This window comes from Lygodium microphyllum, chromosome 1, assembly GCF_053477565.2.
Source record: "Lygodium microphyllum isolate KBCC chromosome 1, Lygodium_microphyllum_v1.1.10, whole genome shotgun sequence".
Taxonomy (NCBI): Eukaryota; Viridiplantae; Streptophyta; class Polypodiopsida; order Schizaeales; family Lygodiaceae; genus Lygodium; species Lygodium microphyllum.
Genome location: NC_141135.1, coordinates 135434300 through 135453743, shown reverse-complemented (window position 1 = coordinate 135453743; position 19444 = coordinate 135434300). Strand labels below are relative to the sequence as shown.

Sequence of the window (19444 nt, the reverse complement as noted above, 5' to 3'; positions counted from 1 at the left end):
CTAGTATATTTATTGTTGATCACCGTGCTGCACATGGTCAATCTCGAGACACTCGATAGAACTCAATGCATTCCAATGAGATCCTAGAACGAGCTCTGATAAGCCTTGAACAAGTTAAAGGTCAATGCATACCTGGAATGAATGACTCAATGGCTACCATGAAAACTACAAGTGAAGCTCTTTTAATTGCATTGAAGTGAGTAATGAAAAAGCTCCTCGAATACTCATTCTAATATCAATTGAAATATGGAGCGAAGATAAAAGCTCAAGCAAAAGCAAGAGTAGTAGAGATTGTTGTGGTGATTTAAGCAAAGAGAGAGACTAGTGTGTAGAAACTCCAACAGTCACAATGTGTGACCTACCTTTCCTTATTCTATTGTCACTAAAAGAATAAAAAATAAAGTAACAATATTGAATGCCCATCACTTGCAACATATAGGGGTGTGGGTACAATGTATAAGTAAATGTAGACGGCTAGGGATAAGCAATCTTTAACCCCCAAAAAAAGGTTTTTCTAATACCTGCCAAATGCATAAACCCTAGCAATACCCTTTCCTAATGCTCATGACCTGTGGATTTAAAAAAATGCACACAATATTTAAACTATGCATATGACTTCAAATATGGCATAGTGCTAAATGCATCAGATGGTAAACCCTATGTTGAAGTGAAGAGGGACTTGTAATTGTGTATGTATACATGGGTTTTCTGATTGGGCTTTCTCCAAAGCCGTAAGATAGTTCCCAAATGCACACACTCACTCTTTTCAAGTGATTACTCTGATAATCTCTGAGCCCATTCGAAACATTTCAATTTGTTTAATGATTGACGTTCAATAACTTTGATACATAAGCTAAAATCATAGTCTTATAGTCACTAGTCCACATCCTTACTTTGCATGGTTTTGTTCCTTTTGATGACGGTTGGATTATGTTCATTTGTTTGACTGTCATTGTCAAGCAACAGAGACTGATCCCTCCTAATAACTAAAACCAGATCTATATACAAAAGGAATGATGATCATCTGAGTCATTCCCGGCTTTTCTATTAACTGCAGCTTCTGACCCTGTCCACAAGTTAGAAGAGATGCACAGCCTACATATAGCCTTTCAGCTTAGCAGTGCAGATTGTCACGTTTCTCATATTCGACTGTACCAGCCTCCCTTGTGCTGTACATTCCCACAATTACAAACCCTCCTGCCCGAGTGGAGCAGGAGAGTGGATTTCCAGAGGCCCTGCAATTACAAACAACAAATCTACCTCCAGGTCTTTGGCTAGAAGCGTGCAGGGAGCTTGCACTTGTGACGAGGCGAAGTCATGTACAGAGAAGGTGAATGCAAGGCAGACCCAAACATAGAAAGAAACAGAAAAGGAAGAATAAGAGATCCAAGCCAAACAAGATTCATACGAAATCCAACATGAGAAGACACCAAAGAGGTCCAAAGAAATCAAAATCCCCTCCTTAGGATGGGACCTTCAAAAAGGCCCACTTCATAACAGGAAACACACTAATATAATACAAGACTAGCTTTTAGTAGTGTAATTCTCCACAAAACAAGTGCAAAAGAATATAATAACCTTCGTATAATTGAGGATTATAGATGTTAATAACTACGCAGAGTTTATGGGCAGTGAAAAGATATAACCTGATAAATTTAGACCTCTAGAGTAAGTTCACCAGATTACAATTACCTGCTTTCGATAGGTTCAAGGGAGCATCAAAAAGACCTAACTCATAATTTACCAGGAAAAGCCCTTACAATATATCCTAAGGTGATTGCATTTCTTTTCTAGATAGCTGGTCAAAAATTTATGGTCCCTGAAAAGCCTGCAATTTTTATAATAAACCTAAATAAGCTATGGAGAGTTATAAATTTCAATGCTGATGCATGCTATTGACACGCCGAAGAATCTGTGTGCTAGTCTCCATATACCGCTTTGCACAATCACTTAGACATGCTGTCTCACTTGAGCTTAGTTTGCTGCCAGGAGTGCCAATACATTTATCCCAACAGATACGTGTCAGCTTGCCAACAAGTTGATTCATAATCACCAAATGCTGTTGTTGCTGTAAAACAATCAAATAATCACTTGGAGTGTCAGTTACACATAAACTTACTCTAATATCAAAACTGCTAGCAGCACATGACTGCAATAAGTCTGTGATGGTACACAAAATTCTAAGGCTTGTGCTTGTGTGGACATCTTCTAGCTTAGACCTTGGTCAAATTCAATAGACACCTCACCACATGACCTTCCATGTGCTCAACAGATGTCCAAGATTCACACATCCTAACATCAAGTATTTTCATTTGTTCATTGTTTACAGTTACCACTAGATGTGGATCGTATGGGATGACCATACATGGAGTGATCGTACAAAAAGTGGGTAAACCATTAAAAGAGATAAGTACAAATTTATGCATGTTCAGTGCATGTTTGTTTGTAGTGACTGTATGCTTGTTTAACATGGAATGCTTTCTCATGCTCATGATGTATCACCAGTTTGTGGATTCTTTTGGCTGACCATGAATTGAGACTTGTATGATAGTCAGGGTGATTAAGGCATATAGTGGAGCATAATAGTGCCTATGAAAGCATTTGTGTGTGGTATGTGGGTTCATGCCTGATTTGGTTTTCAGCTAACATTGTTAATGTGTTATTAGTTGGTTTGTTAGCTTTTGCTGCAGGTTCTGCAGAAACAAGCAAGCCCAATTGTGCCAGATGATTGCTTACGAAATTGGCCTTTAGAAAACCCAAAGGGTAATTATAGACTTAATTAGCAAAGCACTTAACATTTATCATAAGCTCCGGCCCAAAAGCTTGATGCCCCTTGCAGTATTTCTTTAAGATTAGTACAGCAAAATCCAACTGAATACAAAGAACTTCGTTTTTCTCTAAAACCTTGAGTTTCAGCCACAAGCAAAGTCTAACCAGAAATATGTCCTTATACCTGCTCTTCACAGATCAGCCAGCAGTGTCTACCACCAAGTCACCAATTGCCCTCACCAGCTATGACTAACAAACTCTAGAACTAACCGTATATGCCTTGAAAACATCAATACCTGCATAAGCTCCCAGAAAATAGCTAGCCAAAGATCAGCCCACTACCTCGCACCAAAAATTTCGAGCTTTTGCCCGATTGGAGGCCCTTTGCACAAATTGTTACCAAACTCATAGACATTGCACAATTTCTTCCACATTGGCTCAAGACAATTTGGGGCTTTTCAGTTTTTTGGATCCGGCACGCATCACGAGGTAGATTTCAGCTTATGTTCACTGTTGACACGCATCTCAAGGTGATATTTCTGAAGAAATTCCAATTGTAAGGTACAAATTTCTTCAATTTCTTTGAAACTTTAGAAAGAAATTTGGGACTTTTGCCTGACACATACTCCAAGGCAAGCAACAAGCAGTACAACAGCATTCAATTGCTGTTACAGTCAGATTGGGCAGAGAATTTTGGGAAAATTCGGTAAATTTTGATAAGAACCAACTTTAAGTTGCTGTATTCTGTACTTTTGTGGGCACACATTTCGAGGCGGGGGTGGTACAGCAGTATAGTGCTGTAATTTACTGGTTGAGTGCTGATTTGGGTGGCATTGTGCACACTTTGGCATTCGAGTAACAATTTGGTACTTGTTTCTTAATCCCATGGGGAATTTTGGTACTCTTAGGAGTAGACTCTAGAAGTATTTGGCTGCAAATTTTTGCCTCTAGAAGTATTTGGCTACAAATTTTTGCCTATCATTGACAACATGGCACGTCAAGGGAATAATGATCAGAGTAACATCCTTGGTATCCTCACTCAAAAGGACAAATTTGATGGCTCAAACTACCTACTAAAGAGTTTTATGGTCCGTAACCTTCTTGTGGCAAAGGACTTGTGGGACTATGTTACAAGTGATTTGCAGCGACCAGGAGATCTTGCACCTCAGACACCTCAGCGTAACGCTCGAGGACAAGTTGCTGGTGCTGCTGGTGGTGGTATTGGTGCTACTACTACTGCTGCTCTCCTCTCCCTTCTACCAAGGATCAGAGGAAATGGGACTCAAAAGATGCACACGCACTTTCTTTGATTGCATTGTCAAAAAAATGGCAATTATTCCGCACATTCGGTCTTGTAAGACCTCAAAATCAACATGGAATGTACTTGAGCATATGTTTGCATTACGCAATGAGGCCAGAATATCCTATCTCCGCAGAGAGTTGGCCAATGTGACCATGGATGAAGGTGATAGCATGACAGAGCACCTTACTCACATACAGGATTTGTGTGAGCAGCTACTCAATGTTGATGAGGTCATTCAAGATGTTGAATTGATAAACATCACACTAAACTCTCTTCCAAAGTCATATCTTGGTTTCCACACCTCTTTGATGTTGTCTTTGAGGGAGGGGCAGCAGCCCCTTACATTTGTGGAGTTGGAAGGCCTCTTGCTGCAAGAGGAACAAACTCGAAAGAATGTGGCATTGTGTTCAAGTGATGTGGCTATGCTTTCCAAGTTTAAAGGCAAAGGAAAAGTCAAGCAAAATGTAAAAAATCAGCAAAAGGGTGATGCTGAACAGCCATCAAATAAGGTTGTCCAAGACACAGAAAAGACTAAAAAGAAGGGAAAATGCCATTATTGCAAGAAGCCCGGTCACTATATCGATGAATGCAGAAAGAGATTGGCTAAAGACAAGAAAAAGAACTCCGGTTTGGTTGTCGAAGAAACATCAGCCAGCAAATCTAATGACGATGATACTTCAGCCAACTTTGTAGAGGAGGACTATGCGTTTCTCACATGCAGTTATGATTTTTCAATGGCTGATTCAGCATTTAATGCTGCTGCAAACATGGTATTTTGACAGTGGGGCGTCAAAGTACATCACTTCAGGAAGTGTTTGTTTATCTCTTTGCATTCAGCCCCTGTTGGGAAGCATGTTAATGTGCGAACAACAATAGTTATGATATATGTGGCATTGGGACAGTCACTATTACTGCTGTAGGTGGTTGTGATTTCATGCTTCTAGATATCTTGTTTGTACTTGGCATTACAAAGAACTTATTGTCTATCTCTACTTTTAATAAGCATGGCTTTTAGGTCATCTTGATGCATTGTAAGAGACAGAGAGATGGATTATGCACTTAGGCTATCCGACGCCCTATATAAGGGTCTATTTTTGTTGGATACATATGACAGACAGTCTCGTGATGCTTTAGCAGTCACTACTCTTTCTCCCGCTATGCAAAATGCGGAGCTATGGTATATCTGTTATGGACACGTAAGCTTTGGGAGTTTGATGACCCTTCAGAGGTGTCATATGGTAGATGGATTGCCTCCAGTGGAGACTCCACCTCCTCATGCATGCGAGGGATGTATTTTGGGCAAGATACACAGGTTTGCATTCAAAAATGATGGTGCAGTGCGCACTATCCGAAAAATGCAGCTTATTCACTCTGATGTTTAGGGTCTCATGAGGACACGTACACTTGGAGGTCATCAATACTTTGTTACATTTATTAATGACTACTCTCGGTATGCATGGATGTATGGGCTAAAGGCAAAATCCGATGTGTTCATGCATTTCAAACATCTTGTTGCAAAGCTTGAAGCTGAAACTGACTTAAAAGTGTAAACACTTCACACAGATAGAGGGGGAAAGTGCATGTCTCGTGCTTTTGAGACATATTTGCTTAATAATGGCATTACGTATCAAGCCACTATAAAATGGCAGCCAGCTATGGAGAGAGAGAGAGAGAGAGAAGAGACAATGACTGCAAGAGAGTGAGCTGAAGCAAAAAGAGAAGAGTGTACTTGCTAGAATGAAAGATAGAGTGAAAGTACAACTTATGTTCAAGTCAAGGGTTGACCTAACCAACCTTCCACCAACTAACTAGAGTTAGGTTTATTTTACTCTAGAGCCTAGTATCATTACTTTAAGTTTCTAAGACACTAGGTGTACACACCTTAAATTGACACTTTAATAAGTATCCACACCACACAAATTACATGGGGCGCTACCCATAGAATCGGCAAATTCTAACACCCCCCTACAGTGCCAATGTGATGAAGTACAAGGATGATCAATCACCAAAGAGTAACAAGTTTAAGGACTTTCGAAAAGCATCAAACTTCTCGCGTGGTAGTGCCTTGGTGAAAATGTCTGCATCATTTTTCTGTGTGGATACATACATCAAGTTGATCTCTCCTGCATAGCGTCTCTCTCTGACATAATGGTAATGCACCTCTATGTGTTTCGTGCGAACATGAAACATAGCATTTTGTGCTACTGCAATAGCACTCTGACTATCAGAAAGAATGGGTGTAGAAGCCTCCAATGGTAAATATAGATCAGCCAACAATCTGCGCAACCATACACATTGCATTGTTGCCATGAAGGCCGCCCTATACTCAGCCTCACAAGACGAGGTAGCCACTATAGGCTGTTTCTTGCTTAGCCATGAAATGCATGAACGGCCTAGAAAGAAAGTGTCCACTAGTAGACTGCCTAGTGTCTGCATCACCAACCCAATCTGAATCACTATAAGCTTGTAAGTATAAGTCTCCCCCCCTAGGAAATAATAATGCATGTGACTGAGTACCTTGCAAATATCTGAAGATCCGCTTAACAGCTTGCCAATGTATGGTCCGTGGGCTATGCATATACCTGCTCACCTGAGATACTGCATACTAAATGTCAGGGTGTGTGTCGCAAAGATAAATAAGACAGCTGGCTGTAAATTACAATATCAGACATCTCTTCACCATCATGCATAGACAGCTTTAAGCCTGGCTCCAAAGGAGTGCACATAGGTGTCCAACTTGCATACTAAACCTATGTAACAGCTTATCCACATATTGTGATTGTGACATAATGATACCATACTGATTTTGGGTGAATTGAATACCCAAATAATAGTGTAGGCAGCCCATATTTGACAAAGCAAATGCATGTTTTAATTCAGCCTTAAAATCTGCAATTTTTTCTTCTGTAGGTCCAATGAGCAACATGTCATCTACATAGAGAACGATAATCAGCAAGTCCCCCCCCCCCCCTCATTCTTAATGTGTAGAGCTTCGTCAAAAGAAAATAGGTCCAATGTACATCTTGCTGAGTTGCGTCCAAGGAAATAGGCTCATCATCATCCAATAGTGAGCTCATAAACATACGCTCATCAAAATCATTTGCTTCCATAAAATCAATCACATGTGCCCCCCCTGCATCATTTGCTACATTTCTAAAAGCCCTTCTAGTGCGTTGAGGTATAGGAGCATCCATTTTACTCTCCTGGAGAGTTTGTAACAGCCACCTTTGCTGCAATTTGAGCAAATCCAGCTCTAATACCATGTCGAAAGATGACGTACCAACGAGACACTAGGGTTTGCGGGGAGGAACACGGAGTGAACTCGACAAACATGGAGAATAGAAGAAAAGAGAGAAGAAACTCTCATGAATGGAAAGATGAAGTTCTGAATCATGGAGTGAATGTGATACAAGGGAACAAGGGTGCCGTAGCAAAAGGAAGATGATGAAGACAGCCACGAACCACGAACCATGAACCGCAATGTCCTCCTGAAGGGGTGTGAGGGTAGTGGAGAGGCTAGAGAGAAGAGGTGACCGACTGAATGAATCAACCGTAAGGAATGAATGAGAGAGTGGCCTATAAATAGGCACAGTCAAGTCTAGGATGGCGCCTCTTTTTGGGGCTTCAAACCCTAAACGCAAACTGCGGGTGAAGGATGAAGGGTTTCTCAACAGTAGACACACCTTCACCTTTACCATCTTTTTCTCCTATTTTCATTCATCTTACAGATGTGGAGTTTGAGAAGTACTTGTACATCACATACGATTCGATTTACACCCCTCTAACCAATGCTACCACTCTATCTGAACCAATTGGTGAGACCGGCTTGTTGGGTATCTCACACGCCTTACTTACGCCTACGCTCATATGGGAGTGTGCGGGTGATCACTAGGACACTGGGGCACTTTTTACTCTCGGTAGGAGAGGTTTTTTCCCCCAGATTATGTGTACTATTTTGTATGTGCTTGTGGTGCACACTTACGGGCACTTACTGTGTTCGGGTGTGAACAGCCCCTTATAACCCTAAGGTATAAGGGTTATCATTTGTACTTTCATCTTACACTCTATTCAGTACTATTGCATTGGGTGTCGTGCTCAACTCTGTCTCTCACTCTCACACTGTCTACTGCACTTCAGCTGCACCTCGATCCTCTCCCATCTGACATTTGGTATCAGAGCTCAGCTCAGAGCAGTCTTCAGTCTGCAGTCTGCAGCCCACTCCAGTTCAGCCAGCCCCCGCCAGTTCTGCCCCAGCCGCCTGTACCTGTGCGTGTCCTGCACAGCGTGCTATCTGTCCTGCACAGCGCGCCCTGCCCAGCGCGCCACCTGTACCTGCGTGCTGCCACCTCTGCCCAGCGTGTCCTCTGCCCTGTGTCTGCCCAGCGTGCCCCTTCGCCTGTCAGTCTGCCTGCGCAGCCTCCCTGCGCTGAGCTAGACTGTGCCGTCAGCTCCAGCTGCCAGCGCGCCACCTGTTTCCACCACCCAGTCCTGGGTACCGCCTCCTCTGCCCAGCGCGCGCCCAGTCCTGCCTGCGCGTGTCACTGGACCTGCACGCCTGTACCTGTGCGTCAGTCCGACTGTACCCAGCAGTCATTATCTCGGGAATTGTGCCCGTCGTCAACACGCAGAGGTAACATTCTGCACTTTTCTTTTACACAGGAGTTCGTGCAACAGGTTCAGGTTCAGCATTGGGAAACGTGCTGAACAGCAGGTTCAGTTTTCAGCATTGGGAAACGTGCTGTGTCTGTCTGTGACACATTGAATGCACATTTTGGGGCTTTTTGTAACAGACATTTGTGACAGAAATTTTGGGCAGAAAATTTTGGGGCTTTTGTGTATTTGGAGGACAGATGCATTTAAACTGCTGATACAGTCACAGAACGACTGTTTTTGACAGAGATTTTGGCAAAATTTTGGGGCTTTTGATGTTTTAGTGCTGCTGAGCACTAATTGCACCTTGGGAAGCGTGCATCAGTGACAGTTTTTTGACAGAGTACCCTTTGCACATTAATTGCAGACTTGTGTTTGCTGCAATTTCTGGAAATTTGCAGATTTCCAACCCGTACTGCATTGACATTGCTCTATTGCCTTTTGGGAAATAATGGCAAATCAGGGAGGAGATGTATTCACCTATGTGTCCAAGGAAGACCGATTGGATGGGAACAATTATTCCCTTTGGTCTTTTATGATGAAGAATGTATTAGTGGCAAAAAATTTGTGGGATTATGTCAGTGGAGAGGAAGCACGACCGGGAGTTGTGGCTCCCGCTACTCCTCCTCCAGGAGGACGTGCAAGAGGGCAACCTCAGCCCCCTCCACCTCACCCCGCTCAGCCACTTCCCCCAAGAACTGCAGCTCAGAAAACTTGGGATACACGGGATGCACAAGCTATGTCGCTGATTGCATTGGCAGTTCAGCGTTCTATCATTCCTCATATTCGTTCAGCAGCTTCTTCACAAGAAGCTTGGTTGATATTGGAGCAGATGTTTGCAGGAAAGAATGAGACTCGCATCTCTTTCTTGAAGAAAGAGCTAGAGACTCTAAAGATGAATGAGGATGATTCTATGCAGGATCATCTCAACAAAATTCAAGACTTGCGGGAGCAACTCATGAATGTGGATGAGTACTACTCAGATGCGCAGCTGATTTCTACGACATTGAATTCACTGGCTCCCTCTTACTTGGCTTTTCATACTGCCTTGAACCTCACTATGAGGATTTCGAAAGAGCCCATCACTTTCATTCAGCTTGTCAGTTTGCTTCTAGAGGAAGAACAAACTAGACGGAACAGTGGTGTGGATGGTATAGCCTCTGAGCAGGCTTTTATGTCAAGGCAGAAGGGTAAAAATAGCCAAGGGAAAAATGCTTCGCAAAGTTCTGGTAGTAGTAACACTTCACAGACAAGTCAGAAACAGGGGGGCACGCAAGCCAAGAAAGGAAAATGCCATTACTGCAAGAAGCCTGGCCACTACATCACTGAGTGCAGGAAGCGCATCGCCAAAGAGAAGAAGAAGGAGTCAGGGATGTCTGTTTCTGCAGCTCCTTCCACTGCTAGTGAGTCCGCGTCCTTTGTTGCAGACAGGGACTATTGTTTTTACACTTGCAGTTATGATGTCTCTTGGGCTGATAGAGCATTTAGCTCTACAGAAGATGCTGACACTTGGTTCTTTGACAGTGGTGCTTCACGGCATATCACATCTCGTAGAGATTTGTTTGCTTCTCTTGGTGCACCTCCCGTTGGGAAGTCTGTTCAGTGTGCTAATAATGCATCATACCCTGTTCGTGGTATTGGGGAGATTCAGCTTACAGCCATTGATGGCTCTATTCTCCGCCTACAAGATGCTTTGTATGTGCCTGGCATTAAGAAGAATCTGCTTTCCATTTCTTCTATGGCACGTTGTGGTTTGCAGGTCACCTTTGATGATGACCGTTGCATGGTCCGTGACAAGGAACACATGACATTGGTCTTGACAGGTTCTCTGTGTCATGGGTTATATGAGTTGGATGCTCTTTCGGTAGATCAGTCTGCATATTTGACATCCACTCTTACTCCTGCTATGTTAGAGGCAGAGTTATGGCATGCTCGTTTGGGGCATGTAAACTATGGCAGCTTGATGCTATTACAGCGTACTCAGATGTTGGATGGATTACCTCTCTTGGAGAGACCTCCTGAGCATTTATGCGAGGGTTGCATTTTGGGAAAAATGCATCGTTTCTCTTTTCCCCGTGATGTTGCTTTTAGAGCAACAGCCAGATTGCAGCTTGTGCATTCGGATGTTTGTGGGCCCATGCAGACACAGTCATTGGGTGGTTGTTACTATTTTGTAACATTAATTGATGACTTTACATGTTTGTGCTGGGTCTATTGCTTGAAAAAGAAGTCAGAAGTGTATGATGCATTTTTGGCTTTCAGTGCACTTGTGGAAACTCAGTCTGGTTGCAAGATTAAGACTCTCCGTTCGGACCGAGGGGGGGAATACATGTCCTCTATGCTGAATTCTTATTTGCAGCAGAAGGGCATTATCCATCAGTACACTACTGCATATACTCCACAGCAGAATGGGGTAGCAGAGAGGAAAAATCGGTCACTCATGGAGATGGCCAGATGTATGCTGAAGGCAAAGAGTTTGCCTCATAGTTTTTGGATGGAAGCCGTCATGAGCGCTTGCCACATTTTGAACAGATGCCCTACCAAGGCCTTGAAAACCGTCACACCTTTTGAGGCTTGGCACAGCCGCAAACCTTCTGTTGGCCACTTCCGTACTTTTGGGTGTCTTGCATATGCCCATATTCCACAGGTACTTCGAAAGAAGTTGGACAACAAGGCTGTAAAATGCATCTTTATGGGATATAGCAGCGAAAGCAAAGGCTACAGACTCTATGATCCCGTGACCAAGAAGGTTTTTGTCAGCAGGGATGTTGTATTTGATGAAAAATCAGAATTATCCTTGGCTGGTTTTGATACATATCAGGCTGCCCGTGATGTCTTTGAAGGGCTGCTGCCCATCACATTTGGTGATTCAGCTGGTACTTCAGCAAATGAACCTAATGTTCAGCCAGCTGCTCCTATGGAACATGCAGTAAATCAGCACATTGCTGAAACTGAAATTCAGCAGGAACTTGTACACAGTCAGGAAGCAAGACAGGTGCCTAGATGGTACACGCAGACTATGAGAGATAGTCATTTGGAAACACCCTTGGCTGGTCGTACTCGAAGGCAAACTCAACTGCATGATTCAGCACATTCCATGGAGTTGGTTATGGCAGCATGTACTCATGATAATGAGGAGCCTGAATGTTTTGAGGATGCACGACATAGTGTGCATTGGATGGCAGCCATGCAAGCTGAATTGGATTCTATTCATAAGAATCATACTTGGGATTTGGTGTCTTTGCCAGTTGGCAAGTGTGCCATTGGTACGAAATGGGTCTACAAATTGAAAAGGAATGCAGATGGATCCATAGATAAGTACAAGGCACGGCTGGTAGCTAAAGGCTACGCACAGAAAAAGGGCATTGACTATGAGGAGACCTTTGCTCCTACCTCCCGTATGACGACCATTCGGTCTATGATTGCCTTGGCTGCACATTTTGGTTGGAAAGTGCATCAGCTGGATATAAAGACTGCATTCTTACATGGGGAACTTCAGGAAGAAGTGTATGTACAGCAGCCCATTGGTTTTGCAGTTGAAGGCTCAGAAAATTTAGTATGCAAGCTGAAAAAAGCTCTATATGGTTTGAAACAAGCTCCACGAGCTTGGTACGCAAAGATAGATGCCTTCTTGCTTAATCAGGGGTTTGTAAACAGCCCATCTGAGTCTACCCTTTATGTACATAAAGAAGGGGGATCCATGCTGATTTTGTGTCTATATGTAGACGACCTTTTGCTCACTGGAACACGTGCTGATCAGATTTCAGCATTCAAAAATAATTTACAGCAAACTTTTGACATGTCTGACTTGGGTATTTTGCACTATTACTTGGGCATCCAGTTTGTACATGATGCTAGAGGCATTGGATTATGTCAGTCAAGGTACATTGGGCAACTTCTTGAGAAGTTTGGCTTACAGGATTGCAAGCCAGTTTGTACACCCATGGAACCTGGGCTCAAACTGTCATTACATGATGACAGTGATTTGTTTGATATCCATACTTATGCTCCAGCAGTGGGATGTCTCATCTATCTATGCCACACTCGGCCAGACATACAGTTTGCCGTTTCAGTTTTGAGCAGGTACATGCATCAGCCTCGTATGTCGCATTGGCAAGCTGTGAAGCGTGTGTTTCGTTACTTGCAGGGTACTAGAGCTCTTGGATTGCTTTATGCCAAGGGGAAACCACTGCAGTTACATGCTTACAGTGACTCTGATTGGGCTGGTGATTTTGATACTCGTCACTCCACTAGTGGCAATTGTTTCTTTCTTGGCTCGTCATGCATTTCTTGGCTTAGCAAGAAACAATCCACTGTTGCCACGTCGTCATGTGAAGCTGAGTACAAGGCAGCCTTCACTACTGCAGTTGAGTGCGTATGGCTTAGACGCTTACTTGCTGATTTGGATGTATCTGTTACAGAGCCTACTCCTTTATATACTGACAGTCAGAGTGCCATTGCAGTGGCACGGAACCCTGTGTTTCATGCTCGCACGAAACACATAGAGATTCACTACCACTTTGTCAGAGAGAGGCTACATGCAGGTGATATCAGCCTTGTCTACTGTCCTACCACCAGCAATGTGGCAGACATCTTCACCAAAGCTCTTCCACGAGACAAATTTGAAGCATTTCGCGATGCTTTGAATTTGACGCCCTTTGGTGGCGGATGATCCTTGTACACTTGATCACTCTTCACTCCAGGGGGGTTTGTTGGGTATCTCACACGCCTTACTTACGCCTACGCTCATATGGGAGTGTGCGGGTGATCACTAGGACACTGGGGCACTTTTTACTCTCGGTAGGAGAGGTTTTTTCCCCCAGATTATGTGTACTATTTTGTATGTGCTTGTGGTGCACACTTACGGGCACTTACTGTGTTCGGGTGTGAACAGCCCCTTATAACCCTAAGGTATAAGGGTTATCATTTGTACTTTCATCTTACACTCTATTCAGTACTATTGCATTGGGTGTCGTGCTCAACTGTCTCTCACTCTCACACTGTCTACTGCACTTCAGCTGCACCTCGATCCTCTCCCATCTGACACGGCTACCTCTCTGAACTTGGAGAGACCACAACATTAGGCACGTCTAGCAATCCTTCTCCTTCATCTCAACAAGGCCTTATATCACGTTCATATAACCCTTTTGAGTTATATGAGCCAAAATCCTCTCCTGTTTCTTCTTTTATTATGCAAGATCTAAATGATTTTCAGTATGTTAACTTTAATAGAGGAGGCTCTCAAAGCAAATTCCCTTCATCATGCATATCTCTACCATCTGTTTCATTTGAGCAAGTAAACCACGCTTCTGAACTCCCTTCCATCCCACCACTATATTCTCCCCATTTTAATCTACTCACATCTTCATTCCAAAACCTAGGATAACACTCCACTTCTGCTCAAAGCACACAAGGGATTGGATCTTCCATCTCTGCTCCTAGCACTTTCTCATTTCCCATTCCCACATCTACCTACTCTCCATTCACTCCACCTCTTGGTTCATCATTAGGGGGATTGTGGTCTAGTGGATGAATATTTGGTTGAGCAAGGTTGATCAAGAACTTCGACACTTGTCGAGAAGATTTCAATAATATCCATATTCTTGTTTCATCACAAGGTAGCAACAACTAATGATACTAAATGTCTTTTAGAGCTAAGAAGCACTCATCTCAAGGTTAAGACCACTTGAGATGTTACGTGTTCATCTTAGCAAGCTTAGTGATGCCCACCAAATGAAGAATCGTCATTGACATGAAGGCTACAAGTCATTAACTGACTCTACATTCACTGATTCAGTGATTAAAATCATTATTAATGTCAGTAAAAGATGGAAAAAGCAAGAAAGACAAGCTTTCAAGCTTGTGGCTATGGCTACCACTGTGACCCACAATTAGGGTTTTGATTGCAACAGCCAGTAGGAGGGAATTAATCCTAACCCTTTTAGAGGGAGATAGCCCACTAGGGGGGCTAACAAAGTCCCATGATATCCATTAGAATTAGACCACCTGCTAATTGTGCCAGGCCAGTGATCTTCATGCTACCCAAACTGCGCCATTTTCTAAAAAACTCGCAATGCTGCCCTCCTCGTCACCCAATGTCTGCGTTTGATGTGCCGTGCTGGAGCGCCCTGAGCTAGGGAGCAATTGTCCAGAGCAAAGCAGAGAAAAATATATTCTCTTTTGTTCACCCCAAGTCCTCCACTGATAGGTGGTCAAGGTTGGTATGGTGGAGGAGGTAAATGAGAAAAAAAGAGATCTTCTTCTGCACTTCGGCCAAGATGTAGCTGAAGGAAGCTTGTTGAATCAAAGATGGTTCTGATATCATGTTGAAATATCAGAGTGGAAGCATGAGAGTGTGCACAAGAGGGAGCGGGAGAACTCAAGTACAAGAAAAAAATCTTATTTAGTGAGTTCTTCACAAGTACAACTAGTACACTCTCCTCAACTGTGAAAGTGACCTTTAGGCTATTTATATAGCCTCTGGATAGCTAGCGTTAGGGTTTTGCCCTGCCCTCCAGTTCATTCACACCCAGATAGACAGGGTGAAACCCTAACCCTAGCCATCTAGAGGCTATATAAACAGCCTAAAGATCACTCTCACAGTTGAGGAGAGTGTACTAGTTGTACTTGTGAACAACTCACTAAGCAAAATCTTCTTCTTATACTTGAGCTCTCTCTCTCCTCCCTCTTGTGCATACTCTCATGCTTCCACTCTGATATTTCAACATGATATCAGAACCGTCTCTAATCCAATAAGCTTCCTTCAACTATATCCTCACTTAAGTGCACAAGAAGATCTCTTTCTTTCTCATTTACCTTCTTTTCCACCATACCCAACCTTGACCACCGGTCAGTGGAAGACTTGGGGTGAACAAAAGAGAGCATATTTTGCCCTGCTTTCTTCTAGACAGTTGCTCCCCAACTCAAGGTGCTCCAGCATGGCACATCAAACATGGACATTCGGTGACGAGAAGGGCAGCATTGCAAGCTTTCCAGAAAACAACATAGACTGGGCAGCATGAAGATCACTGGCTTGGCACGATCAACACGCGACGCAATTCTGATGGGTATCATGGGGCTTTGTTAGTCCCCCCTAGTGGGCCATCTTTCCCTAAAAGGGTTTGGATTAATTCCCCTCTTAATGGCTGTTGCAATCAAAACCCTAACTGTGGGTCACAGTGGCAGCCATAGCCACAAGCTTGAAAGCTTGTCTTTCTTGCTTTTTTCATCTTTTGCTGACATTAATAGTGATTTTAATCACTAAATCGGTGAATGTAGAGTCAATTAATGACTTGTAGCCTTCATGTCAATGACAATTCTTCATTTGGTGGCCATCACTAAGCTTGCCAAGATGAATATGTAACATCTCAAGTGGTCTTAACCTTGAGATGAGTGCTTCTTAGCACTGAAAGGCATTTAGTGTCATTAGTTATTGCTGCCTTGTGATGAAACAAGAATATGGATATAATTGAAATCTTCTCGGACTCTTCTTCAAGTGTCGACGTTCTCAATCAACCTTGCTCAACCAAATATTCATCCACTAGACCACAAGGTCGGGAGGAGCCAGAGGTTCAATCAAAGTTCACTTCATTAAAACCCAGAAAGACAATCAAACCTAAACCAAGGATTGTCCAAAGGAAAGGACCGCCAAATTCTTATTTTGAAGTACTCCACATGTATGATTTTTAACCCTTTTCATCCTTGCACTTTTAAAGTCTACATAGTTGTAAGGCTATGTGACATGTACAAACACATAGATCATTTCCTTCAGTTGGTTCGTACTTATTGGCCATTGTGTAAAGAACTAGACACTGCCATTGCCTAGGGCAGTCGGTAAGATCTTCCTATCATGGCCATGGCTTATACCGATGTTAGGCCTCAAATCCGTAAGTTTGATGGAAAAGACTTTCATCCATGGCAGGTACTGGTGAAGTATAAAATGATGGAACGGAGCTACTAGCCCTTCATCATCAAAGGGACTAAGGTCATCGATCCGTCAAACCCACTTGATGTAGAAGATGATGAAAGAGCCCAAGTTATCATCATCCTTCATCTAGATGAGTCCCTAATTCATCATATTGACAAACTCTCCACTACTAGGGAGAAATGGGATGAGCTTAAAAAGCTTTATGATAATACAGGAAAGAACTCTAAAATTTTCCTAAAGATCGAATTTTTTAGCTTGGAGTATAAACAAGGGAAAGACCTAGGTAAGTTCATTTCTCACATAAAGGGGCTCATGGCACAGCTACCCTAGGTTCAAGCGCCAATTCATGATAAAGATATCATTGCAATTCTCTTGAAGGCTGTTTTTTCCAACCCTTGTAACTACTCTTACCAATATCCCTAATCCAACTTTGAAAAGCACCATCCAGTCTTGTTTAGATGAGGAGAAAAGAAGTCAAGGATCTACTTCAACAACCCATGAGCAACTCTTGGTTCATACTGTCTCCACCAAATGCTCCTTTTGAAAAAAGAAGGGACATCTTGTCAGTAATTGTTAGAAAAAATATCCCAACAAAATGAAGTGCAACAAATATAAGAAGACAAGGCATATTACTAGTAAATGTCCTACCACCCCTAAAGTATCAAAAGAATTGGAGGCCAACTTTGTCTCCAAAACATCTGAAGATCGACTTTTCTAAATACTATAAATCCTCTACTTATAAGCACTCATGTAACCTGATTAATAGAGGCATCCCATTTTGTTTGAGGGGGGGTGTTGGGATGTAAAGGCCCTTTATTCACCTCCGTATATTGTACACATATATTATTATATTATGCATATGAATGCACCCTTACGTACCCTAAGTATAAATATATTTTATTCTTTGTGTACCAACGATGAAGATCTTCACGCTTCCCGATAGCCACTCACAACAACTGGTATCAGAGCTGACGGTACAAGCCAACAATCACTACACATAGTGCACTCATCATTGATGACTGACAAACCAAACGGGCTGCTGAGGTGTAGGCAATAGCTGCAAACAACAGTCGCAGCAGAGCAGGCGATTGACACGTGACTAGACAGATGAGACGAACTGCACGTGACAATCAATAAGCACCAACAGGCAACCACCTGTCCAACAGGCAACAAGTCTCAACCAATGAGTAGGATGGGCAGACAGGTCCTGACAACCAATATGCAGGTCGACAAGGAGACCAGGCGACATCACGACAAAGTAGGGTCAATCGCGACACCGGCGGGGACAGGCATCGCCGGTAGGCATGCGATGTGATGGATCGGCGGGTCAAGGGCCCCTCCCATTTCTTTTTATCAGGAAATTTCTTTTAATCTTTATTATTCCCTTGCTCTAACGGGGGTTCGCGCGTGGAAGCACAGGTTCCAAATTTATGCAAATTTGAGCCTGAAAATTTGGGGCTTTTTCCAAATTTTATATTGTTTATACTTGATAGTGACATTTGTGTCAGAAATTGCAGACATTGTGCATATCAACCTCAGTTAAATTGGGAATTTTGCCAAATTTGTTGGAATTTTGCTCATCCGAGTAAACTTTCTTGACATTGGACCTAGAAAAATTGGAGCTTTTCATGTATTGATGAAATTTTGCTCAGCTTGGTCAGATTGGCTGACATTTACGCACTATTAAACATGGAGAATTAGGATTTTGTGCAGATTTTGGTAAATTTCTGCAGTATTTGCCTGTGTGGTGGCTGGTTTATGTAAAAAGAGCAAAGGTTTATTTCTATTCAGGCAAGAACAGTAGTGTATTTGCTAGTTCAGCTTGTGCTCTTACAGTTTAGTGCATTTACACTTGTGTTTGTAATAAAAATGGCTGCAACTTCTTCCAGTTTTAACATTAAGAGTTTGACGGAAATCAAACGGTTTGATGGTGAGGGCTTTGACCTTTGGAAAGACCATATGCAAGGCATACTATTCTTAAAGGGTTGTGAGGATGCTTTGCAAGAAGATAAACTCACACAAATGTCTGATGCAAATTGGGCCAGAGTCAACAAAAAGGCTATGGCTTATATAAAGATGGGTGTCGCTGATGACATTTTCACAGACATTAAGGGCTTAGATTCATTTGGAGTTATAGCATAAGAGATTAGGCCATATGAGCCAATAAGGACTTGATGTCCTTACCTCTTTGAAGAGGACTGATGGAAAAGGCTCTAAACTTGATTTTTGTAATGACTATCAATTTGGAAAGCAAATGAAAAATCCATTTTACTCCGGTGCCTCCCGTAAGTCCAATGTCTTGGACTTAGTGCATTCTAATGTATGTAGTATGCTCGTGAAATCGTTGGGTGGTACTGCATATTTTGTCTCTTTTATTTATGATTGTTCCAAGAATATTAGGATTTATCTATTGAAAAAGAAAAGTGAAGTGTTTGTTGTTTTAAAAAAAATTCATACATTTGTGACCACTTAGACAGGTAGAAAGCTGAAATGCTTGAGAACTAATAATGGGGGTGAGTTCACATCTACTGAGTTTAAGTCTTTTTGTGACTTGCATGGAATCAAGAGGGAGCTTACAGCTCCTTACAGCCCTTCTTCAAATTGGGTGGCTGAAAGATGCAATAGGACCTTATGTAAAAGAGTGCGGTGCATGCTGTCCACTACTAATCTTCCTCATGAATTTTGGGAGGAGGCACTTGTTGATCTAAAATATGCATTACTTGCTGATTAGCCTCTTAAACAGCCCCAAAACACACTAAAAATACTCTTTTAGAGTAAAACCCTAAAACGGGGAG

At 42.6% G+C, this 19444-nt stretch overlaps 1 protein-coding gene across 1 annotated transcript in view; it reads right to left on the bottom strand.

The window, feature by feature from the left end:
• Positions 1–1584: 1584 nt before the first annotated feature.
• Positions 1585–19444, bottom strand: part of LOC148041713 (mitochondrial import inner membrane translocase subunit TIM8-like) — a 35875-nt gene continuing 18015 nt past the window's right edge. Inside the window, exon 2 of the mRNA XM_087688694.1 lies at positions 1585–2068. Coding sequence (XP_087544820.1) covers positions 1877–2068 — 192 coding nt within the window. The 3' untranslated portion in view covers positions 1585–1876. The remainder of the gene's footprint in view (positions 2069–19444) is intronic.